Genomic DNA, 25,555 nt, shown 5'->3' on the forward strand with positions numbered 1-25,555 from the left:
AATTGGCAATAAAAAAAAATAACGTAAGCTTTTTATAATATAGGTTGAATTTAAATACTTTTAATCATATACCAAATTTCACTTATAAAGTTGCGGTCAATTCAAGTGATGTAGGTATGCCACCAGCAAAACTGTTGAAAACTGCTGTGGAATCTTGTGGAAATAAACATTAGATCCGAATGTGCCTCGGTTCGAAAAACATGGACACTGAAGTACATAACCCTAGTTTTCATAAAATACTTTTTTGAGGTTAGTGCATTTAAGAAGACCTCAAAATGCCGTTTATGATAGGGCCGGCTCCTATAAGGAGAACGTTAAAATTTTTGGAAGCCGGGCGTTTAATTTTGAAAGATCAAATCAAAATTATGGCCGTACATTATCATCTTAACGGTGAAAATAATAAAGGGACAAAGTAAGTATTTTACATTTTAAATTCAAACGTTAGATTAAACTAACAATTTCAGAGAATTTGTATTTTGGTGTTTGCCACAAATACAGTACAAGAACCCCAACGTACAAATTGCGACTTTTAAAAACCTAACACCCTCACCTTTCATTAGATGTTTTTATGGTAGGTGTTCCGATTTCTACCACTTTATATAAAACAATACGTAATTTTAGATACCGGAGATGAAATGCTAATAGATGTTGATAATAAGAGCAAGGAAGAAATTTATGAACACCTTATAAGAGTGGTGGGGAAAACAAAGTAATTTTACTTATTATGAATTGGAGCTCATGTAATAATTTAACTAATTATAGGGACATACTCGAGGCTGAATCGATTTCCAAAGAAAAGAAGGATAATCCTGCAAATTTCGGTGTAGGTTGTGACAGACAATGTATTTGCGAACTCCCAGGACAAGTCCCTTGTCCCAGTATTGTACCCTTGCCTAATCACATGAGAGGCAAATTTATTTATAAAAAAGATAATTAATTATAATTTGTAAATGTTTGTACACTTTTTAGACAATTAAAAGTTAGAAACAAAATTGTTTGTATAGGTTGTATTATTCAACGGGACAAGTTACGGGTTAAAAAAAACACTGCATTGTAATATAATACAGAATATTTTAACTTTACTGGTTGGAATTATATTAATAATAAAAATGATAGAAATGTTAACTTCATAATAAAAAAAATCACACTTACCAATTCTTTGGGAAAATTATTATAAAAAGAGCAGAAAAGCAAGATTACATACAAATAGGCCACAAAAAAAATATAATAAAAGTACAACCTGCTAAGAGACCTTCCAGATCGTTAGTCGTACATAAATTATAGTAAACATACAGTCTTCATTGCACCCATCAAAAAAAATAAATGAACCATTTTATTACTAATAGAATTTTTTTTTAGTATAAAATCGTACGTCTCGCATAATCGCGCATGCAATGGAAAAATCATCAGACAAGTAAAGTAAAAACCGGTAGACGATACAACAGTTCCTATGTGTGCACTAGGCATCAGAAATCATCAGTTATGTACAAAAAAATGTGAGCGAAATTCGCCAAGACTTCAAATTGTCGAACTTTAGTCACATTACGCTAAATGTATTTATTATAATTGGACTTAGCTAGTGTTTTTTTTAGTGAGCATTTATCAGTTCACTAACATCCTCTTGGCACCGATACTACTCCATTCGGCGATTTTTGAATAGTTCCATGACTCTTTGATCTTAAAATTATTATTGCCGACCAAAACTGGAATTGTACTCTTTGAATTATTGATACTTCATAACAAAAACAAAAAGGAACTATTACAAAAATCCGCGATACATCTTCACCTTGTACAATACTTAAGAATCGGCTGGTCCATTTCCGAATTACGATCAATTTGATCTAATAACCTTGTACTATTTGCCCGTCTCCTTACTCTCCCATACTTTTTTTATTTATTTATATTTTAATCCTTTTTTTTTCTTTCACTCATCACGAACTATACTTTTAATTACACTTGATAATAAGGTTACTACCAGTTGGCCATTCCGGGCTTGTTTAACGTCATGAAGTAAATCTGGCAGCTGGAACCGCTCTTGGCGCTCGAAAAGAATACTTTATCGTTACGTTCACACAAAAACTTCAAACGTTGAGCCTTCTTGTGCATGAAGACGCCGTCCAAATGACCCGACTCGACCGAACGGATCTCGATCGCTTTATTGCCCCAACCCATTATCTGGCCTGTGCCGATGTACGCCACCGATGTGGGCATTTCGCCCCACTGCAATAAACAACATTATTCCACCTTCTTTTTCCATCACAAACAACGAAAACTCACTTGCAAAAGCATATTTTTCGATACGCGACCGTAAGTGTTCACATAAACGCCCTCATTGTCGTAACAAAGCAACAACTGCATGCCGTTACTATTCGGTAACGTTACTATACAGTGTGGAGTTATAGCACTTTGTGTCTGAAAAAATAGAAAATCACAATAACAAAAACTCGTTTAAAGTTACCACTTTAGTTAAAAAAAAGTATAAAACACTTACGTGTTTCGGTAAATAAATGTCGTAAACACTCGCGGAATCCAAATCGACAGCGTGAAAACCATCGGCACTTCCGTAAATCACTTTAAGTCTCGTGCCTTCTTCTACCGTCAAGTCTACCAAGAGTGGTCTATAAGTGAGCTCGCAGAACGATTTGAAAGCCATGAATTTATGATACGGTTTCGGTGCCCACGCGTAAATTTCAATACTGTCTTTCAACGCAATCACCAAAAACTTGATTCTTTCGTATTTAACTATTTTAAAGTGGACAGCACCTTGAAGATCACCCACGTTGATCCAACCGTTCCTCCTTTCCACTTGCTACGGTTAAAATTATCAATCAAGTAAAACAAAACAAGCCAAAATATTAAAACTCACATCACTAACTCCGTCCGTCCTGAGAATCTTATTCTTCAACCAACTGAGATAATAGACCCTAACGCGATTTTTCTTGCCGGAAATAGTTACGAGAATATTTTGGCCTTCTAACACTTCCATTTGTTGAAAACGTCGCCTGGATATCAGTTGGTAGACCTTGCCTTGACCGCTCCTATCCAATAACATCAAGCCATGTTCAGTACCGATTAAAAGGTTAACACCTAAAACTCGCAATTAAAACCTATAAAATTGCATAAGTAGGTGCAAACCGACCCCATAAAGCCGCACACAAAATCTCGCTGTTGAACCTCTTCTTGTATTTCCTAATTTCAGGCGTGTCTGATGAAATATCGTGCGAAGTTGGTGTTACATTCACGTTAACGTGTGACTCTCTCCTGCTTTGGGCAGATCCAGCCCCAAACCCAAATGTGAGGAAAGACCGTTGTTTCTGTTGCAAGGCAAGAGCGTTTACATTAAGAGGTGTTGCTGATTTATTAGGGGAAGGGGTAACGTGAGGAGACATTGCCTGGCGATACTGAAAAAGAAAATATTTCAATTTTTTCGAATCTCGACTAATTTTGGGTTATTTCTACTCAAATTCTGTTAGAAAGGTTCCGCATGCACTTACCATTCGATTAAAAAAAAATGGAACCTTGTACTACAGCAACAAAGCTGCTTGAAATAATCAAAAATACTGGCAGAAAGCCAAAAACGACGAAATTTCGTACTTATCGATGAGTCAATGTTTGTAAGCGGAATTAAAGCGTTACGATGCAACAAAAAGGGTTAGTGAACACGGACCAATGAGGCAAAATAAAATCAAAAAAATTAGTCTTTCCCGTTAGTTCCAAAAACCCAAAATTAAAATAAAAACAAAAAAGATGATTATGATAATGATATGAACGCAACTACAAACACACTACGATTAAAACGACAACAAATAGGTGCATACTTACAGTTACACTTATGTTGTTACGGACGTCACTCAGTTAGGCAAAAACCAAAGAGAAAGACATTAAAATTAGTGACGAACACCTATTTCATTATCAAATAACAAACAAATAAAATACGGCCTGTTACGAACGATTATTTTAATCAAAAAATTAGATTTTTATCTTTTCCCCACATTGTTTCATAACGTTAATGAGTCACTTTTAAATAAAAAAAATTAATTAATCCATCTTTTTTCGTAACAGCCTGTATGACATTAAATTATCCATAAAAGCCCCTGCGGTAGCCTAAATTATTCAATTCAGATAAGACGTCCTGAATTATGAAACATTTCTTGTGTGCAAAATTGAGTTTTGGGGCAAAAACAGAGTCTAACAAGTTGATGTAACGCCAATTAATTATTTAAGATTTCCTTAGCCTTACACCAACTTGTATCGGCTTAAATTTCACTCCTTTGTAATAAAAACTGGGTTACAGGGGGTTACACTTGAAAGCAATTTTATCTCATTTTTTTGTTATTGACATAACAGCGCCACACACTTAACAATGCGAAAAAATACTTTACCTCCTCGCTCTGTGACTTATCTCTAGCCGAAGGCGTGCCGGGGCTACCGCTCGCTTGACTGAGAAGATCAGGTAAAACGTTGCTTTGACGTGAGTGGTCACTACTTCTACCGTTCTAAAAAACGAAATGTTTTAACGAAAATTCGCACAAGTTTTTCAAACGCGTTTAACTAGTCTAAAACTACCAAAGAAAAAACACAAAAATGAACACAAAGAAACAAATGTACACACCCATACACACACTGATATACTTATAAAATATAAAAAAACAAAGTACTCAAGACACTAAGATGGCAACAGTTGCAGCCAGTCATGTTTGAAATCTTCATGCTATTTAATTGCACGATTCTTATCATGCTTGTCGAGGGTAATGTTAATACCCAACAAAAACCAAATCGGTTTTCCAATTCTAGAAAAAATCGAATCACTTCGTGGTTTCTTCGTGTAGATGGCGGGATTAGTCGGTCACGTTGTTAGTTGAAGCGGAATTTTTCACACAATGTTAATAACAATAAATAATTAATTAAATTATTAAATTTAGAAGAAAAATTAAACACCATGCACAGTTTTAATGTTGTTTATTTGTTAAAATTAAGCACAAACTATGTTAACAAAAGCGAATCTGAATACTGACTCAAAGCATGAATTTTCAAAACTAGTCCCTCCTCCAATACCACAACAATGACTTGTAGACAAATCTAATCCTATTCTAACTCTATTATACTTTTACAGTGCGCTAGAAGGGTACTACATTTGGACGGCCTTTTCATGGTATGTATTTTGATTTTAAAAAATTGTATAGTCTGACATCATATTTTATTAAGCACTTAGGAACAAAGAAAAAGTCTTGAACCACTATTTTGCGACTGATCTTTTTACTTAACATATGGACGTATATTTCTTAACGAGCACATAATAGTAGCTATAATTCAAGAGTATAAAGTTTATACATGAGCCAATGGCGAGTATATAAATCATCCAAGTATTAATAATAAGTCAATTACCGTTACCGCAGTGATATTTCATATTTTTAATTCTAGTCAAGTTAACTTACTCTAATTTTCTGATCTAATGACCCATTCTTTGAAATAACGCAAAATAGATAATAATGTAAAAAAAAAACCGCCCAACAATTTGTGATTTATCGTAGAGAAAACGTGAAAAAATCAGTATTCAGCCAACCACAGACGATGCGCTTGTGACTTGTTATTCTATTAAAAAGCACCCGAAAATGCGGAATAAACCAAAAATTACCTGTATGTACAAATACTCCTCGCCATCGAACGAATTACTCGTCGTCGTCGACAACGACAATGAATTAATTTCGATCGGCCTCGAATTTCTGTTCCTGATTTTCTCCACTTCTTTAGCGAATTGTGCTTCGACTTCGCGTCTACGCGCTTCTAAACTCTCTCTTACACTCTTCCTCGCGTCCGTATTCCTCAAAACAATATCCGATTCGGTCTTCTCACGTCGTGGTTTAACGAAATTACCATCGACTCTAAGTATCATTCCATAATCTTTGTTATTTTTCGGCGATTCCGTTCTCTTGACGTAATCCATCAAGATCGGTTCGCCATTTTTCTTATTCAGACCAGCCTCTGAACCGCGTCGATTATTAAAAATGCCACTCGAACGTACGTTTTTATCCGAAAAAACGGCCGAATGGCGTGAACTCAAAGGAAAAAAATCGGAATTCTCGCGCCGAAAGCCGCGAAAGAACGAATTGTTGATTTTCGAATCGCTATCCATCCGACGATGAGTCGGCCCTTTTTTATCTTTCGGCGTCTCTTCTCTCTTTTTATTTAACTGCGAAGATGGGAAAAACTTTTCAAAATCCCACTCTTTCAACAATGTCGCTTCGTCGATATCTTCAACATTCTTTAGACTGGCTGCAGACTGCTGTCATTTTTTAAACACAACAACAACGAAAAATAAAATAAAATAATAATTCGTAAACACTTAAAACTTATTGTAACCATAACCACGACTTACCCGCCGTAAAACCAACGTTTTGTCACCTTGTGACTCGTCATCGTCGGGCGTTGGGGGCAGAGGCCTATTGGGAGCACTACCGGAACTCGAGCCGGAACCGGTGGCTCCGGGACTAGACACACCCGCGCCACTTTCAGGCACTGCTCCTAATCCGGCTCTGTAAGAAAATTCGGGACTAACCAAAAAAAAAAAAAAAAAAAAAAAAGGAAACAAAAGAAAAACGCATCAATTAGTAACGTTGCAGTGTCAGTATGAAAATTAACAGAAGTAAACTTACAGCGGTTTCGGGGGATCACTAGCCAATAAGGTACCGTCATTTCGGGCTCTTCCGTTATCTTCTGGTTCCGAATCAGTTTCGCTATCKAYAACCGAATCAAGAATATTTCCGCTTGCTTGATTGCTTGAATTCGGTGTGTGATTGGTGGAACTCGGCGTCGACACGTTGTTATTTACAGCGGATTGCGATTGTTTGTTGTTGCGGTTATTACGAGGGGGCGCTTCAGGTTGAGAGGATTGCTGGACGCCAATTTCTTTCAAGTGAGCTGCCAAAACATCCAATTCCTAACACAAATAAATTAAAAAATGTTTATTTCGATAATATTTACTTATTAGTTATTATAAATGTTACAAAAAAAAATAATTTTCGTTAACAAATATGTTATCAATTAGAAAGTGAGAAAAATTAAAATTGGACTAAAAGTTAGTTAACAAAAAAAATGTAAGTGAAGACCTACCTCAGGCTTACGTGCAGGGCCCTGTAGTGAGAGGTGAAATATGGACATGAAATAAACAGAAGAGCCAAAATTAGATTAAAGCAGTGCTACTAAAAATATAACAATAAAAAAGCGTGAACATCATTTTATGGAAAGTTATTCACGTTTAAGACAAGAAATTTACTTCAGAAAAAGTCAGATTTATTAATTACATAAACCCAACTTTTTCCTCATGCAATTAACTAGTGATTTGTTTATAAATATTACCTACCATAGGCTTAAAAATATGTTGTGATTGCGAATTCCTTTGGCCTTGCTGCGCCCGCCCGATATTATTATCAGGAGGTGGCGGTAAGGGCCGCCTGGGAGGTGCAGGATCGGGTACAACAATAACTCTTTGAGGAATTTGGGGAATGGGAGGGCGTGCAGGTGGTCCCGGTTCAGGAATCTCTTCTTTGTCTTTATTCCTTCCGCTTCTGTAATACCAAAGAAAATTGAGTATTGCAATCAATTTAATGTATGTATATATTTTTACCTAGGTGGCGGCTCCACCACCTGACTCAACGTCCTTCCCTCTTGAATCTGTTGAAAATTCCTTCTCAAAGTGTCCCCTCCCGGAGCTTGGACTATACTACTCGGTTCTCCTGCGATTTGCGGCTCCTCCTCCTCGTTCTCCGAACCAGAATATCTATAATCCTCTCTCTCCTTCTCCTGTTTTCTCTTCTTGCACCTGTCGATGTGATCCTTCAGTTGAATCCTGACCTGTCTCTCCGTCGGTTGGTCCCTGATAAATGCATGTTTTAACAGTTGTTCAGTGTAGGGCCGGTCGTGGTAGTCCTTTACTAATACTGTTTCAATAAAACCGTGGAACTTCTTGTTCCATTTTTTACTCTTGAGTCTGGGTGGAGGGTTACGAGGGATGAGGAAAAGAGCACGCATCGGATGTAGTTCGCATAGTGGGGGCTGAGATTCGGCCATTTCTAACGCTGTTATGCCCAATGACCACAGATCGCTGCGATTGTCATATGTTGCCTCCGGGTTTTCGTCACAAGCGATTACTTCCGGGGCCATCCAATAGGGGGTGCCTATGAAAGTGTTTCGGCGGCCTATCGTTCGATCTAATTGAGCCGAAACTCCAAAATCGACTAATTTCACTTCGGCATTGTCGGTCAGCAACACGTTTTGACCTTTAATGTCCCTGTGGATGACCTTATTTGAGTGTAAATAGGACAATCCACGCAAAATTTCACGACAAATATACGCAATCCATTCCTCTTTCAACGACTGACCTTTTGTTGATTTAACTAAATCGGTAACAGAACCTGACAATATTAAATCTTTAGTACAATAATACCAAAATGAAAAACTCAAATTACCAGCACCACAATACTCCATAACCAACCACAACTGATCATCTTTGCCCGGTGGCGACTTTTTAATAAACGCCCCGTAATAAGTCGCAATATTGCGATGATTAGAATATTTCTTGAGCACGTTGATTTCTAATTTAATTTCTTCTTCTTCGTCCTCATTGACATCCATAACTTTAATGGCTGCCAACTGACCGGTTTTTGTGTGGCGCCCCTAGAAAAAAATCCGAAAAAATGTTCTCATTAGAAAGCTCAAAGAACAAAAATCTTAAATGTGCATTTCCTGACGAGAAACTCCACTTTTTGCTCGAATTTTTCACACCCATTAATTATTATAAAATCGTATTAAAACCTGATCTCGTTAGCTACTATTCGCAATATTTTGTTGGCTTCGGATAACCTAATTAAAACGTTTTTTTTTCTCTCTTCCACTGCATTTACGGTGCCGTAACAATTATTTTAATGAGAGCGATTAGATCTGTGACCTCACGACCTCTGTGGTCCGGTCCGTTGACATTCGACGCTTTGATGAGTACAATTTTTTATGGCCTCTGCACGAGTTTTACGGATCACAGATCAGGTGAAAAAAAGTAAATATCTCCGATTACAAGAATCGTGTAAAAAACACCGATATTCATTTCTTTCATTGATGGGCTCAGTTATCACAACACGAGGGTGTGATAACATCCAAAACAAAAGAACAACGAGATAAGAACGTCTATTGCATCGCTACATAACACGCTTTTTTGCCCGATTTCGATAAATGTGCATCGAGTTTCCTCCAACGAAAACAATGAAAGCACCCCTTTGGAAAATATCGATCATGGTGGTCGTGGTGGTGACTCATTTTACCGTTCAAGTGTTAAATTATTAATTTTTTAACGCGCAAAAAATGAGTTTCCTCGCACCGGCTATTGGATTTTTCACAAGATTATTATATTTACACATTGGGTATTCTTTTAGGACAAAGTAAACTTTTCTATTGTAGTTTTTTTTATTTCATATTTAATGTCTAACCAGTCTTTTTATGTTAAAAACCAATCAAAGTAATAACAAATCTCTTTCCTAACTATTCTTATTCAACTTATTCATTATCTTATTTGTTTTCTGTCGTTATAAAAATATGCAAAATGACAATCAAGTTAGTCGATAAATTACTAACTCGATGAGTATTTGTCAATGTCTACTAGACTGACATATTTATTTAGTAGCCGACCGCAGACTGAACACCACATAAACATCACACAAATTGAGTAATTTTATTGAGACTTTTATAGCACTCTTGCTTTATAACTTCGAGAGCAAATTCTTTGATTTCGTTCAACTTTATCTGATAAGATAAAACAAAAGACAGCTGCCACTTGAAATTATTGTTACCCATTTTTTGAATTTTCTGCTCCCAGTGTTGAAAGAAAAAACTAAAATTTCGACACACATTCATTTCCATCTGGAAAACGAGTAAAAATTGCAAAAACGGTATTCTGCTCTGAGAAAAACCTTGTAACAATTTTGCAATTCATCGGATCTCGACCAAATAAGATGATATCATCGTCTTCATGACATAATCTGAGTTTCAATTGTACCGGAAAATGTTTCAAAGTTTTTTTTCGGAACTAGTAGAATATTTTATCTTTAATAAAATATTCACAAATAAATCGGCTTGAAAAGGGTGCATTCTTGTGGAGTTTTTTAAACCCTTCGTCACACACAATATAAATCGAGTTGAAATTTAAGCAGTGAGTAATTAAAACTCGCCACACAATACACAGAGTTTTATTACCGGAAATAGACTCTCTCAGCTGTCAAAATTTGATCGAGAGTTGTCCCAAACTTCTCGAATAAAAACAACAAATTCAAATAAGTTTCCGGTTTAATCGTGTTACGGAGTTTAATTAAACAGACATCTCGGGTATAAATAGAACCACTGAAAATCATCAATAATTTATGAAGCATCAAGAGAATTTTTTTCGGGTTTATTGGACGATGCGTATCGCAACATAGTGTTCCGACGTTTCTTTATTATCAAAACGGCTGTCCTTTGATAAATTTCAGCCTTTTTCACGAATCTAGTTAACAACGTCCAGTTTAGATTGTGCTATTTTTAGACAAGGGAAAGGGAAATTATCGATCGGGGAAGACGCAGATTTTTTAGAACACGTGAAAAATTGCAAGCGGAAAATATAGGAAAAACGTACAAAGTAATGTAAACATTTAGATTTAACGACTTTCACGAAAGTGAGTAATAAAAAGTGACTGAATCAAATTATGRAGAAATTGATTTTTAAATTAATTTTAATGGAAATTCTGAGAATRCACAAGAAAATTATTATTCGTAATAAATGACTACCAAAGAAATGGCATAATAGGCGGCGAGAAATGTGAAGTACATATCACTCGTCTTCCGGTTTTCTCATTATTCCTGGCATAATTCAACACTAGCTGTGTGCGACAAGAAGCGCTTTATCTCGCTGTTTTTGCCTCAAAGGCAAAAAGAATTAAAGCCAAAAATAAACTAAAAAAAAAGAGTTCTAGAAAGAAGTAGAGCAACTTGTAGAATAAAAAGTAGAAAATCAAAGGTATTTAACTTTGTTTTAGGCAGACAAATTAAATAACTGGCTTATGGTAGGTGTAGTAACAATTTTTCATCTAATATCCCCCAAGAAAATATTAGATACACTAAAATTAAAAAATGTAACATTGATAAATAGAACATTTTTTTTTATTATTTGTCATGAAATAAAGAACAAAATCATCTTCCAAAAAAACTGTTAATTTTGTTAGAATTTTCAACAATAGAAAATATACAAAATCACAAAAAAGCAATTTTTTGAGAATTCCTTTTTTATTTTAACACGTTATATTTCTCAAGTAACGTAATTACGTCAGTAACTAAACTAAATAGTCAGTCCCTAAAATCAATATCTTTACAAAAAATGCATTAGCTGCCATCACTACTCCACGGTTGCCATGAATTTTTTGTCAACAATTTGTTACTTTATACAAGTATGAACCAAAAAAATACTCCTGAAACAAACAAATTCTTGTCTTTAATGTCGAATGCGTTCTGATTAATTTCCTTGTCACGAGATAACTAACATCTGTTTCACGTTACTAAGAATTTATTGTTATCACAGCGATTACAACTCTTCCACCTAATAATAACATATCTCAATCGAGTCACCTCTGAACGAAACAAAGCCGATTTGTGTTTGTTTCTGATAAACAGATATTTAAAATTTGTCCTTAAAAATGTATCGTGGGCGTCTGCGGAAGACCTCACAGTTGGTACCCCCAGGCTGGGTTTGTTCCCATAAAGGTCGAAAACACACCTCTTTTAAATGGTAGTGTATTGACAGCTGTCATTTTGATAAACATGAAAAATATTTGTTATGACTCACAATAAACAAATCTGCAAAATTGGTCGAGTTTGAACCCGCCTTGGAGGTTGTGACCGCTCGTCTATAGTCTATTGTTTGGGGCATGGGAAAGATGACATTTCTGAGAATTCTTACCTTATAAACCTGGCCATAGGTGCCGTTCCCGACGACCTCGATGAGCTCGAAAATTCCTGCGGGATCCTGCAAGGACAATGAATGGCCATGAATTACTCACACACCCAAAATAAGATGGCATGTTTACATCGGACCCGAAAAAATCGAAGACAAAATGGCCGGCAATGGGCGATATATGGGCTAGTACTCACTTTGAGGGCTGTCAGGTCGATTTCATCGAGCGAGCAATTCACCGACGGGGGCATCTGATGCGCCATTTTGACGTCGATGAAGACTTTTACCGAAATGCAACACTCGCGAGGCGGCTTCAGGAGTGTGAGAGGAGACGTTTGATGCACATTGAAGTTTGTAGGAGAGAGTGATCTAACACTAATATCACACGGTGGTTAACATAAAAAATGCATTTTTCAGACGAAAGATTGGCCCACACACTTGAAACATGGTCGGCGCACCCTTCTGCCACAAGTACCACGAAGATCGACAGACAGATGAATTCAACTAAGTTCGACAAGACGCCGCGAGGGCGCGCATGCGCACACTAGCGCCAAATTTGAAATTCACACAAAAAACTGCTTCAAAACGCCACTATTTTACTCAAAATATTTTAAAAGTGCATTAGCATCACCAAACACTCCAGCCAGTTAGAAAAAAAAACAAAATTTAACAAAAAATTGTATTAAAATAAAAAAAAATTGTTAGGATGGCAACACAAAAACCACGTGTGTATAGAGGGTTGCGTAACAAACCTAATTGCAATTTAGATTTATTTAAAACGTTTTACAACACAATTAAGTACATGTTTTTAGTAATTATCATCTATTTATACACCACTTGTACTCTTTCAACGATTTTTTTATGTATTCTGTAAATGACATTATGTGGACAGGTCCGGTCTAGCCCACTGGTAAGCCAAGTATTTTTTTAGTTTCTAATTTAATTACAATTTTATCAGATTATAAAATCACTATGGCGTTACTTTGTTATTGTAGCCTTATAAACTGCATAATATTCTAAGTGGGTTCCAACAAATACATTTTCAATCTTGTGAAAATAAAAATGTTTTTTTAAATCTTTCTTTTAATTAATTGTATTTATCCAAACCAGTTTGATAAAGTTTAATTTTTACCCTTTACAGTGGTTCCTGGTCTGATCCTACCTAAATCCTGAATTTTTCTTCTTTGGGGAATTTATCTGCAAAAGCGCAGATTATTGACCTTAAATGTGTCCCAGCCATCGTTGACCTTAACAAAGTTATTAATTCTAATAGCTTGGTCATAAATCTGCCCATAAACAAGAATTTTTCACGACCCCATCCTGAAAACGGCAGATGTTCGCCCATAACATCCTTATTTTTATTTAATTCAGTCAAGCGTCCGAGTCGTAAAATTAAAAAGCAAAGTCACTCCATTGAAACTTGCCTTCGGGAAGTTAATAATTCTTAAGATTGTAAGCCGGTAAAAACATAATATGTTAAATCGAGACGTGCTGCGTATATCGAGCGAATTTATAATGATTGGAGCAGCTCCAATATAAATACAATAAAAAAGAGATTAAAAAAGGCAGCTATGGATTTATTTCTACCAAAATAGAGGCGTATAATACAAATAATTATAAATAAAATTGCGTAAACATAATGCTAAGACTAGTAGTTAATTGAATTTCGATGCGAAATTTATGTTAGTGAGCGTTTAATTGAATATCTCGGGTTTCTTATTGCTTACATGATATGCAAAATACGAAAAATGGTGGCAAAAAGCGAAGTAAAAATTAAACTCGATCTAATCATAGCTTCTATCTACACATTAGCACTGAAGATTGATCAGCGATAACATATTAAGAATCCTAGTATATTTTTTTCTTTTTATAACTATAATATACTTCGCCATAATTCAACTTGTCACTGTACAAAGAGTAAGAGCCAATCACTCTGTTTTATAAAAACAGATTCAGTGCCACGTTGTCAATAACCACACTTGGATACAATTACTGTTGACGCACCTGTGACACTTAATTTCTTTCGTAAATAATTTGGGTTTCTGCTTAAATAATAAAATAGTTCAATCACAGACAATTCTCAAAATAATTTAAAGAAATACAAATATTTTCTATAAAACTACAATATCTACACGCAAGCACTCTCTCTCATTTAAACGCAAAAAACCTATCGACAAAATAAAGCTTCCTCACTTTACTTTGTTTCCTACTCGATTGGAAAGACATTTGTATTTTTAAAATACGTCAAAATGAACCAATTGACTGTCAATCAATTTTCGTCCAGAGGACCAAAAAAACGTGGGGTTTTTGTTTCATAGTTGCCAACGTGACGAACCGAAACTAACAAGTATATGGCATTCAGACTAGATTTATCAGTCTAGCGATAAAATCCAACTGAGCAAGCTATGAAACAGTATGCCTCAAAGGCGGCTTGGCAACCTGATCAAAATGAAAACCCTAAACAGCTACATACAGTCTCATCATTTATCCTAACCATCTATTTACAGTGATGGGGGAGAAATCGGGGCTAAACACTTTCTTACATTTAGTAGTTCGCGCTAACTATTACATACAATAAATATTTTAATTTATAAACAGCCAATTCCGCGGTCACCTTCAACAATAGAAAAATCTAACACAACTCCTCCAACGAGATTCTCACTTCGAAGTCTAATTTTCTTAGTCTAAAAGTCTTTAAAATAGTCGAGGGACTATGAGGGCAAAGATCGATATAAGCAGTGAAGAGTGGACAAGCGGCGCCCCCGCTGTCCGTGGCGTCGTCGACGGRAACTCCACGTTTTTACCCCTAGGACTCGTCCCATCATCCCCTCCTGAAACCAAGCAATTAATAAATCAATAAACAAACTCATAATGACTGTTTTACCTTCGATAGGCCCATGACCCGAGCCCGAGCCCCGACTATACGAATCGTCGTCATTGTCTTCAAAATCAGGCCCATTTCCAGAGCCGGACCCCTCCACCCCGTCCCTTTGCATGTAGTCCACCTCTGGACCAGGTGTACCGATCGACTTCATCGCCATCTGAAACCGCACTAAACCAAAATTCCCCTAAAAAAATTATACATACATGGTGCACTTGTCGCAATTTATCCACCAGATCGGCCACCCTTCGGTCCGATTCGTGGAAACTCGGAGGTTTCACTTCGGGGTTGTACCGCTGCGTGTTGAGAGTGACGTCCACCACCATTTTAGTGTATCTGAAAGAGAAAATATTTTCGTAACGAGATTTCTTTGATAAATTGAGTTGGGAGCACGATAAAAGACGGAAGTGGAGTTTGCGATCGAACAATCGAGTTGTTCTTTTGAAATTCAATGAAAGCGCGCCGTATTGAATTCATAGTGCATCCGATATAGCGGAAAATTTGTTTATTTGAATATTGGGCGCAAGCGGGATACCTATACAGCGACTGCTTGGAAAGTTTGAAAAAAAAAACATTGAAGTTTCGTGATAAATCAACAAAGAAAATTGAGTTAATATTTAATTACTCGAAACAAAATGTTCTCGTTTCGGGCCCCTTCACGTAATAGAAGTACAAAAAGTGGCCTTAAAATCACTTTGAAAACTTGAACGATCAATAATCGACCGAATATCGGCCGATACTACTTGTAGAACATTTCAACTTGCAGAATTGTAATTTTCACCCTACTTTATATCCAACAAAAACCTTTTTCAAAAAAATCATTATAGGCATCTTATAATCGAGTGTCGCCGATAAAACCCCCGATCCCACTCAAGTCAAACTCCACTCACTCTGCGATCCTCTCTCCGTTCCAGCACCGTTGATCCTTGGTCTCCGCGAAGCTCTCATCCTTGCAAAGAGTATTCGCCAGAGTGGCATAAAACCCTCTCGTCTTGCCAAGATTATTAACAAAATGCGAAAGCTGCATATTGGCATCGACGCTGCTGAATCTCGGCTTCGCAGTCGCAGGCAGTGGTGTGCTGCTCTCCACCCGCACCTCCTCGAGGAAGCTCGCCGAGCCGCAGCTTCGCTGTACCTGAAACAAACCAGATGGCGCTGAGTCGGGTGATAAAGTCGTAACATTCACTTTCGGGCCAATTTCCCGAGCCCCAATTTTCTCCAAACTGTGCGCGACGTATTCGTCCAATTTCATTGAACGAGAAAACGTGTTCAACAGCCAACTAGAGGCTTAATAATACATAAACTAGTCGGAGGAGAACGGCGAATGTTTCATACTCGAAATTTATTTTGATAGCGTTACTTCACTTCGCCTTGTTTATTTATGAAAGGGGAATTTAGTGGTCTTTATATCGAGATGGACATAAATTTATGGCCTTATGGACGTCGAGTGGCCACCGCACTGAAATGAATTTATTGCGCGCGGAAAAGCTCGGATCAATTAGAGGCGAATTTGGGAATTGCTGATGTTTAGCCGATTATTGATATAATTGGCGGCAAATTCGTGTTTTAATTATTCAGTTACTAATCATCGGCTGTAGCCATATTTGGATAAACCTGCTCTAATAAAATTTTAATAAAGCTTGCATTTTATTAGTCAAGTGTAACATAAAATGAACATTCATATGTTTGCTCGTGTGACACAAACAAACATAACATCATTATTAATGTTGACATTTCAAGAACTAAATAGAAATGCAACCAATTATGTATACACTTGATAGTAATGGAACAGACTTTACCTTAAAAAAGTTCAAAACACTTCAATGAAACTGTACAAATATTTATTCAATATATAAACTCTAAAACAAATAATTTTACAACTTTATTGAAGTTTTATTGCAAACAAATCCGGTACTATTATAATGGATAGTTGCGCTTTGTTGCTTATTTGGTTGCCTAACCTCAGGCGTTTCGAAAGTTGTAATTTCTAGCCACTGAATAAATTACATGCCGGAGTTGATAGTTTGTAAAAATACAATGAAACTGATTAAATTTATACAATGCGGAACATTATAGTTTTGAAATGAAGAAATACACAACACAACTGCTTGAGAGTTTCAATTAACTGAGCAAATATTTTAGCAAGTACGAGTATCAAAAAAAGTTAGAAAAATTTGCATTATTAAACGGGTGCTTTAAATGACTACGGAAATGTTTGTTCCACAATTACGTCATTATTTATGAAAAATGCACCCCTAATTGAGAAAATCCCTCCAACAACTAATTTAGCACTCCTTTCCGTATAATTTTAATCAACTTCCGGTCGCTACTTTGTTAAAAGTGCATACGAGCAAAAGCGCCTCATCCATAATGTATTTGTCGAAACACAGGTCCACTGTTATAATTTAATCACTGTTATTTGAACCGTATGATTGAGTAGTTTTCGCACCACTCTGTATATTGACCTCTGGATAAAAATGTAAAATTGGCAAGAACTGGTGCAGGCAATGCAACACGAAATCCAAGACCGGTCGCACTGGGAATGCCGAAATAAAGCGCGAAAAAAATGCCGGCGAAAACGAAGAAAAAAACCAACTCGTGGATAAATTCCGATCGTTCTGGTCTATTTAGCGGCGTAACTGGTGGAGAAGTCGACCATTAAAGCGGTGTAATATTAGATCAAAGTCGCATATGTTGCAATGTTGTCGGATCTAAAAGCAGATTTCGGGCGAAAAAACTTCGCGAGGTATGGCGATTAAAATCAGCATTCGTTACTAAAGTCCTTCGATTTCATTTTGACGTTTAATGTGCGATTAAATCAGCAGTTTGAGATAATGATAATAAGAACTCTTGTATCAATAAGGAACAAAGAACGCAAAAAAATAATAATGCAGGGCAATAGATTCCCGAGGCGAATTGTTCATTAAATCCATCCGCAACGCTCGCAGCGGCGAAAAAAGCGCCACTTTACTGCTTGGCAACTCGGTATCGAGTTCCTCAATGCAAATTTGTATTTTTTCGTTTTTACACCCTGTATATGGTAATAATTAGAGTTGGGCTAGCATTTTCATTACTCGGTTGTAAATCTCGCGTCGGATTTATAAAAGCAATTACCAGCCGCCTTCGGTTGATAGAGCGATTAGGGCAACACCTTACGAACGGCAATTCATCGTTTCACGCGTCTTGTGAGAACGGAATGCGTTTGTATTATTATACCTGGAGTGGAGAGTCGTCGGGGATGCGTGCGGTAGGCCTTGGAAGACCGCCGGCTCGGCCAAAGAGAAAAAGTACTAGGTATACAGGGTGTGTCATAACTCGCGCCCCAAAGAAAAATTTCAAGTAAGATGAGATATACAGGCTGTTTCACATAATTTTACGAGGCCTGCGCCTGTAAGATGCAATCAAYAATACATATTCCCATACTAWCAATACATCTCGATTACAAATTTTGAAAAATTGGATAATCTTCTCTAGTTTGTTCACCCTTTCAAGAATTACAACGTTTTTAGTTAGTTAGTGATTAAGATAGATAAACTACAATCATATTCATGCCGTCTCTTGATAGAACAAATGATAATTGTTTCTGAAAAACTGCAGTTTATGACTATTTATGAAACAGTAATTAGTTTGACAACTACTGTCATGGGTTTCCAAAAATTAAATAATTAAATGTTTATTTTTTGTATCCAGTATTTTGTGACTTTTGTATATTAGGGTGCGTATATTAGGCGCAAGCGTCGTAAAATTGTGTGAAACACCCTGTATACCAGGAACATGGAAAAATGTTTAAAAAATTCTAACTGTGAAAAAATTTTGACAATTATTTTTTAACATTTGATATTTTTATGTCTATTTAATGATCTTGTATACAGGGTTATTCATAAATATGAAGCAATATTTGAACCTCAAAAATGACCTATAAAATGATGTTAATTTAAATAATATCTCGAGTCCTATCTCTACTGATAAGAATTTTACAGCCCTCGGAATGTGGGTATGGAAATTTRATATTTTTGTAATAACTTTGGAACTATTTGACCAAATATTATAAAATTTGGAACATTTCCTTGTGACAACATACCCTTTAAACTGGTAATTACGAAAACCGGATCCATCCACTCAATTTCCGGTTCCAGCAGTTGCAGGTCACATTTTTTGTGTTTTTCCATTTTTTTGTTTTCTTAACACCAATTTTTTATTGCCCAAATAGATAGAGTAATCAATTTCGAATAAAAAACGCATAACCTTTAATACTACTAAAATGAACCGTTTCAAAGATATTTTAATTTAAACTGAGGATTGCACAACGCTGAAACCAAAAAGTAGGGATTTTGAATGGATGATATCCACGGTAACAAATGACCATGGTCTCACTAATCGCTGTCAGGCATCTGTCAACTTTGACATTAGACGATTATTAGACAATTAATCGAAAATATTTAATAAAAGAGTTTACCTCAGATTCCAAACATAACTTAGAATAAATCCAAATGGATCACGTTGCATTTAATTCATAAAAAATTCACAAAAATTTATCGTCGAAGTTAACAGATGCCTGGCAGGGATTTATGTGACCATGGTCATTGGTTGCCGTGGATACCACTTATTCAAAATCCCTATTTTTTGATTTCAGCGTTGTGCAGTCCTCAGTTTAAATTAAAATATCTTTGAACGGTCCATTTTAGGGGTATTAAAGGTTATGCGTTTTTTATTCGAAATTGATTACTCTATAGACTTGGGCAATAAAAAGTTGGTGTTACGAGAACAAAAAAAAAGGAAAAACACAGAAAATGTGACCTGCAACTGCTGGAACCGGAAATTGAGTGAATGTATCCGGTTTTCGTGATTACCAGTTCAAAGGGTATGTTGTTACAGGGAAATGTTCCAAATTTTATAATATTTGGTCAAATAGTTCCAAAGTTATTAAAAAAAAATCAAATTTCCATACCCACATTCCGAGGGCTGTAAAATTCTTATCAGTAGAGATAGGACACGAGTTATTATTTAAATTAACATCATTTTATAGCTCATTTTTGAGGTTCAAATATTGCTTCATATTTATGAATAACCCTGCATTTTTTTTATAATTATTTAGTAAAGGTAGAAAAATTTTGCCAATAAAAACCATAAATAACATTAAACAGATCTACAATTTAGGATACAGCTTCCTTGTTTCCTCTTCTGTAGAAAAAAACTGTAGAAAATTATTTTTCCAACAGAAATAAATAGTCAAGGTGCAAATTTTAAACTCTCATAACTTCAAGATTTTAATGGACAGAATTTTTTTAACATTTTTTCCATGTTCCTGGTATCGTACCTTACGCAGTTTTCTCTGGAACGCGAGTTTTGCCGCACCTTGTATACACGACGACGAAAAAGTAACGGTACGAAGACGGTGCCTTGCGGGACGCCAACGACGTCGACGTAACGGGAGAGGCGCCGAACGAGGAAGTCGAAGCCAATTAGAGATAAATCGAGACGGGTTTCGGCCTCCCGTGCCGCCTTCAGGCCTCAAAAATGAGTGATTCCATTTGAATCGCGATTCACCGTAACTCAAACAACTTGCTTATTACTACCTACATTGGCAATTAATCGATTCCCAGTCAAAGAGACTGTAAAAATGATTTCAAAAATACATTATTGGCTAGCTACCTTTTTAGGTAAATTGCATGAAAATATTGAGTAAAATATTTTTATCGCTTTTAAAGTAAATAATTCTTCTGTCAAGAGAAAAAGTGTAATATAGCCGTCGTAAAACCAGATTTTATGTGAATTTTAATCTCCAACAATGATTGATCTCTCCACAAGAGATATCTTTCGATTTTTTTCTAAACGTAATGTTTTGCCTCGAACCTGATTTAATTAATGTTTGTCAAATAGCCGTTCGTGTTCTTATGTAAGACATAAACATTTATGGTTTTTCTTAAGTTGTTATAAAATTTAATGTTTATTTATCGTCGTTCAATTCCCCTTTATCTATGCCTTTAAAACCACTTTCCCTGCTGCCGTTTGGTGACTTTCTAAACTCCAATCAACCTGACACTATTATGCAAATGTCACTAAACACCGAAACCGAAAAAGAACTCTTCGAAATTTAGTCATAATCGTCGCTTCGAGGCGCCAACGCCGTCAATAATTCGTGCGACAGCTCCCGAATGATTGATTCTTAAGCCGTTTAATTAACGGCGCGTCGAAATTAGTCCCGAAAACATCTCTTTCAAATTGATAAATATTGATCGTGGGTAAATACAACGACTGCGATTGGATTTTTACAGACTGATTGGCCCCACTTATCTGTCGACTTCCTCTGGGAACCGAACTAACCGCTGGATTCCGGATTAGTATGCAATCTAATGCACTCTCTAATCGGACGTTGGATTAATTATTATCGCAAACATCAAAGAGGCAGATGTGCCGTTTTATGTGCGATCCGCTTACACAAAGCACTATTGGTCAAAAAAGTCAACTGTGTTCGATTTAGCCAATTCTTATCAAATCATAATTTATAAACCACAGAGCTTATCATGATTTGTGGTGGATTTACATTAAACACGCGCGCACTTTATTATAATCGATGATTTAATGTAATTTACAGTTAAGTTGGTTGTTCGTTAATTTAATTTCGTTGTATCATGAGTGTGTGAAACAAACACGAGGCCATCGATCGGCGAGAAAAAGTTAAACGACTTTTGCAAAACTTGAAAAAAGAGAAATAGGAGAAAACAAATGGCTCTAAGAGTGGTTCTCTCCAAACAAACGGAAATAAAAAAGGATTATTTGTGACAAAAAATCCTGCAAAACCACTAGTTAACTGTCAAAATAAATGTTGAGGGTTATATTTACCGCTGATTTCACGGCATTTTGAAACAGATATTGTCCACCCACATTTATTTTTCTGTAAAAGTTGGCTGGGAAAAATCCCAATAGATTTAAAAACTCTGCGGCCAATTGAACCGCAAAGCAGGWATTGCACTGAAAAGCCACTAATTTGCTGATCAAACTTCGTGCAATTGAATTAATTGTTATTTCAATTATCCTCACGCGTAAAATCGGAGATTAAAATTTGAATAACAACAACAAATTTTGTAATTAATTAATCAACAGGTTATCGCGAAAGATTATCAACATTCCTTCGACCAATCGGTCCATAAAGTCACACTGATAACAAAGAATTCTCGAACAAAGAATTTCCATACGCGCCAATAAGAAATCTCTTATTTCTCACGTCCAGATGGCGTGAAATCTAACACATTCGTTTGTTTAAATATGACACACAATTTGTCAGATTTTTTTTCCATAAAATACACATGTTTTGATACAGAATGGGTGTGACAGGCTCACGTAATATCTGCTTCCATTGCTGTAAACACTAAACAATTCTACATGATGTTAATTGTCATCAAATTAGGTTTAGGTTCATTCCCATCAATTTGAAACAAAGAGTAATGTCAATTAGATTTTTTAAGTTTTTCCTTTATACATCATATTTTATCATTGGTTTTATGAGTTTGTTACACCCTACATACTAGAGGCAATTCTCCCGATTAATTAAGAGCCCTAGTTGGGTGTTTAATAGCGACCAAAGTGGCCAATCAACTCCAAGTTCTACAACGTGATTGATGTATGTACTTTGCTATAGTCTTAAGACCCTGTCAATGTAACAATTTGTACTTTGATGCCTATTTCTGTATTCCTCGCTTTTATAAATAGTTCGATGTTTATAATTCAGCCAACATTCCTACCGTTAATGGAAATTGGTAAAACAAGGGATTGCTAGACCAAACTCAATTTTCGACATGCTAAACAAGACCTCGAACTTTAAGCACACAAACAGAGATTTACACGAAAACATTCGTGCCGTCCCCCGACACAAGGGGTCGGCTAATCCCTCCCGCCCGCTAATTTCGTGCCATTAAAGGGAAAACTTTGGTCACATTTTCGATGCATGATGTATGAGCGATAACGGGGAAAAGTTGAAGATAACGATCCTGGAGTTTTTCAACGGAAAATATATCAGAGTTTGTTCATGAAAATGTTTGCGCCATTCGGATTTTTTATTCGCTCCCATGTGTGCGGTAAATACAGGGTTATCGGTGGAGGGGGCCGAAATTTGGGCGGCAATAAATAAAAAAGAGGAGATTATTTAAATAGGCAGGAAGGGGCGACGAAATTTGATTTTTTTCCGTGGTTAGAATTGAAAAATTGTCAACGGTGTAGAAATCTCTTTTTAATTCATCTTCTCATCGCGTTACTTCGCCAAATATTTGCACAAAGTCTTTCGCAAATTAGTTTCGGAGCTCCATCTCGTCTCGAGTCGGTTTCTTTTGTGTCTCGTGGTGCATTTGGGGTGTGGGTGTTTAGAGGCAACATATTAATAGTAACTCCCATACAATACAAGCAACGACGAGATGTCAACGGCCAGGTAAACATCCGAGACGTGTGTTAGCAGATCCGTTCAATGACAAATCAACCAAACGGTTTGGCCATTGTTGGAGAAGAAACCGAACTCGAATCCTGCTCTGAAAAGCTTCTCGGAGGTCAGCTGTGCCACAATTATAGCCATGTTTGCTTTGCATTCAGGAAAATCTGAAGCTTTTTTCAAAGAGTGAGAGTTGATTGAGAAAATCAAGACGAGTAGCCTTCGGACGACAAATCGACTTAAAGCAACAAATAATCAATTTTTGAATTATTATATCGGACGGAACAACTCAATAACGCAAGCACTTGAGTAAATAAACACACCATTTATAAATACTTCGATCAATAAATAAATAACGTTTTAATCTTCATAATAATAACCAGCTGACAGCGGTTCGCGAGTCTGAGCAAATAAAAAAATCGGAATAACCAAATTTATTCTCCGTTGATTTAATTAGTATTTTGGCCGAGTTCAACGGTCGCCTAATTAACAATTTCAATTTTTTTCGGGTGGTTAAGGTCAAGGTTGATGTGTGGCGTAAATAAGCGAATGTGAATATGTATTAATTAAAACATGGCACGATAATTGATTTTTTCAAGCGTTATCTTTTGATTAAATGAGGATCGGTGTCGTTGTTGCGGTTTGTGGCAACTTGGTCGTTGTAATTGCCTTTGAAACCGACTGCGACTTCATTCAAACATTGGTGAGCCACTGTCTAACCGCACAATGGCGGGGCGAGGCGAGGGGCGGCGGTGGAATTAGATGGAATGGCAAAATACAAAAGCCGGCTTTTCATTCTTGTAATGCATATTTGGTTCGGAATACGATTTTTTGAAAGGAACATTCAGGGCACGCTGGAAAGAAAACATTGCCAATATTGAAGCGAAAACAAAAAGCTGATTTTTACATTTCTAAACCGATTTTTCGTGTCGGCCCTAAGGCCAAATCAGCAACAATTTTGTCCAGAACGGCCGAAAATCCACAAATGTCTCCCCTGATCGATTTGTAAATCAAAAATGACATTTGTATTTACACCAAACAGCACTAGATAATACTTCATTCGCATTTTATTGTAGGTAGTAAAGTGTGTTTTTTTTAAACAGTTTTAACGTTGGYTCCACTAGCAAATTCATTTATGGTAATTTTTTTTTGATTTAATTTGAAAATAATATAATTAGAAGTTATGAAAAGTGTGAACACAGAAATTAGAAAAACTTAAACGCAACTTGTAATGCAGGTTTGCTAAACATTCTGTAATTTTTAGCAAGAAATTGACGAGAATACAAAATAAACATGATTGAGAAAGAACACAGAGAAGTTTGACCGCACCGTTTTTGAGGTTGAGTTGAAAAAGTATCAATTTTATTTTGGCACCCTTTTTCATGTAGTAAGAATCTTATTTTTGCCCACAACTTTGATTATTCACCTTGCAGTATCTTTCTATCAATAATATTAACACTGAACGTCTGCCTCCATGTTTTCGATTATAATTATACCGGGTGTCCCAGGCAGGCTTGGATATAGGAGATTAACATGGGAAATTAGTTTTTATTTTTTTCCGGCTGCAGGAGTAACAAAAATTAAAATCTGATTAATGGAGCTTGTAGTGCTCGAAAAGGACAATCTTATCGATATTTCTGTCGATTCTCCAATTAACTCCATTTCGGCGAAAACGGCTCTTGAAAAATTGAAATTTGAATTTGCTGGGTTAGCGTTACTAAGAAACGAACTATCAAGTCAAATTGTGAAAAATTCTCCTTTGGCAACAATGACTTGACAGTTCGTTTCTTAGTAACGCTAACCCGGCAAATTCAAATTTCAATTTTTCGACGATCGTTTTCGCCCATATGGAGTTAATTGAAGAATCGACAAAAATATCGATAAGATAGCCCTCTTCAAGCACTACAAACTCCATCAGTCAGATTTTGATTTCTGTTACTCCTGCAGCCGGAAAAAAATAAAAACTAATTTTCCATGTTAATTTCCTATGTCCAAGCCTGCCTGGGACACCCGGTATATAAGAGCAAAAAGTCACAATTGTGGCAACATTTTAACGTGAAAACATAACCATAATTTTTTAACAAAATTTTTAAGAACATGAAAGCCCAGAAACCGTAAAAAGTCCTCTTTAAACTATCTTTGTTTTTTTTTTTTGATGTGTTACATCTTGAATTATTACCTATAGCATATAAGTTTCTTCTAAATCTCCTCTAATTTCTCCAATCTCCTCTAAATTTCAACCTCAAGACCGTAAACACCCTGTATTCAATATTCAGGTTTGATAACCGTA

General features: G+C 36.2%; 3 protein-coding genes across 10 annotated transcripts in view; 1 reads left to right on the top strand and 2 right to left on the bottom strand.

Moving 5' to 3' along the window:
- The first annotated feature begins 180 nt into the window (after window positions 1–180).
- Window positions 181–1,140, top strand: LOC123013753 (probable 28S ribosomal protein S25, mitochondrial). Its single transcript, XM_044412512.1, has 4 exons — window positions 181–412; window positions 465–571; window positions 622–709; window positions 763–1,140. Exons 1-4 carry the CDS (start codon window positions 276–278, stop codon window positions 935–937), a joined length of 507 nt encoding a protein of 168 aa, XP_044268447.1. The 5' UTR covers window positions 181–275; the 3' UTR covers window positions 938–1,140.
- LOC123013751 (serine/threonine-protein kinase mig-15) lies at window positions 1,060–12,471 on the bottom strand. Of its 8 annotated transcripts, none has more exons than XM_044412509.1 (15): window positions 12,163–12,471; window positions 11,972–12,037; window positions 8,466–8,673; window positions 7,625–8,411; window positions 7,361–7,565; window positions 7,111–7,131; window positions 6,654–6,937; window positions 6,377–6,533; window positions 5,636–6,283; window positions 4,383–4,496; window positions 3,140–3,314; window positions 2,867–3,087; window positions 2,492–2,809; window positions 2,278–2,412; window positions 1,060–2,220 (listed from the first exon to the last, which is right to left on the bottom strand). In XM_044412509.1, exons 1-15 carry the CDS (start codon window positions 12,226–12,228, stop codon window positions 1,972–1,974), a joined length of 3,654 nt encoding a protein of 1,217 aa, XP_044268444.1. In that variant the 5' UTR covers window positions 12,229–12,471; the 3' UTR covers window positions 1,060–1,971. The 8 variants fall into 8 exon arrangements, with proteins under 8 accessions (XP_044268444.1, XP_044268438.1, XP_044268440.1 ...); XM_044412503.1 differs by having other exon boundaries at window positions 3,140–3,401; XM_044412505.1 differs by having other exon boundaries at window positions 6,377–6,551.
- A 1,050-nt stretch (window positions 12,472–13,521) lies between these two features.
- The window catches only part of LOC123013752 (division abnormally delayed protein), a 48,626-nt gene continuing 36,592 nt past the window's right edge, over window positions 13,522–25,555 (bottom strand). Inside the window, exons 4-7 of the mRNA XM_044412510.1 lie at window positions 15,737–15,981; window positions 15,053–15,182; window positions 14,850–15,006; window positions 13,522–14,796 (exon numbers count right to left, since the gene is read on the bottom strand). Of these exons, the coding sequence (XP_044268445.1) occupies window positions 14,660–14,796; window positions 14,850–15,006; window positions 15,053–15,182; window positions 15,737–15,981 (669 nt within the window). The 3' untranslated portion in view covers window positions 13,522–14,659. The remainder of the gene's footprint in view (window positions 14,797–14,849; window positions 15,007–15,052; window positions 15,183–15,736; window positions 15,982–25,555) is intronic.

The sequence above is a fragment of the Tribolium madens genome, unplaced genomic scaffold (genome assembly GCF_015345945.1).
Source record: "Tribolium madens isolate multiple individuals breed KSU strain unplaced genomic scaffold, Tmad_KSU_1.1 Scaffold_96;HRSCAF=242;Tcas5.2_LG5, whole genome shotgun sequence".
In the NCBI taxonomy this organism is placed as follows: domain Eukaryota; kingdom Metazoa; phylum Arthropoda; class Insecta; order Coleoptera; family Tenebrionidae; genus Tribolium; species Tribolium madens.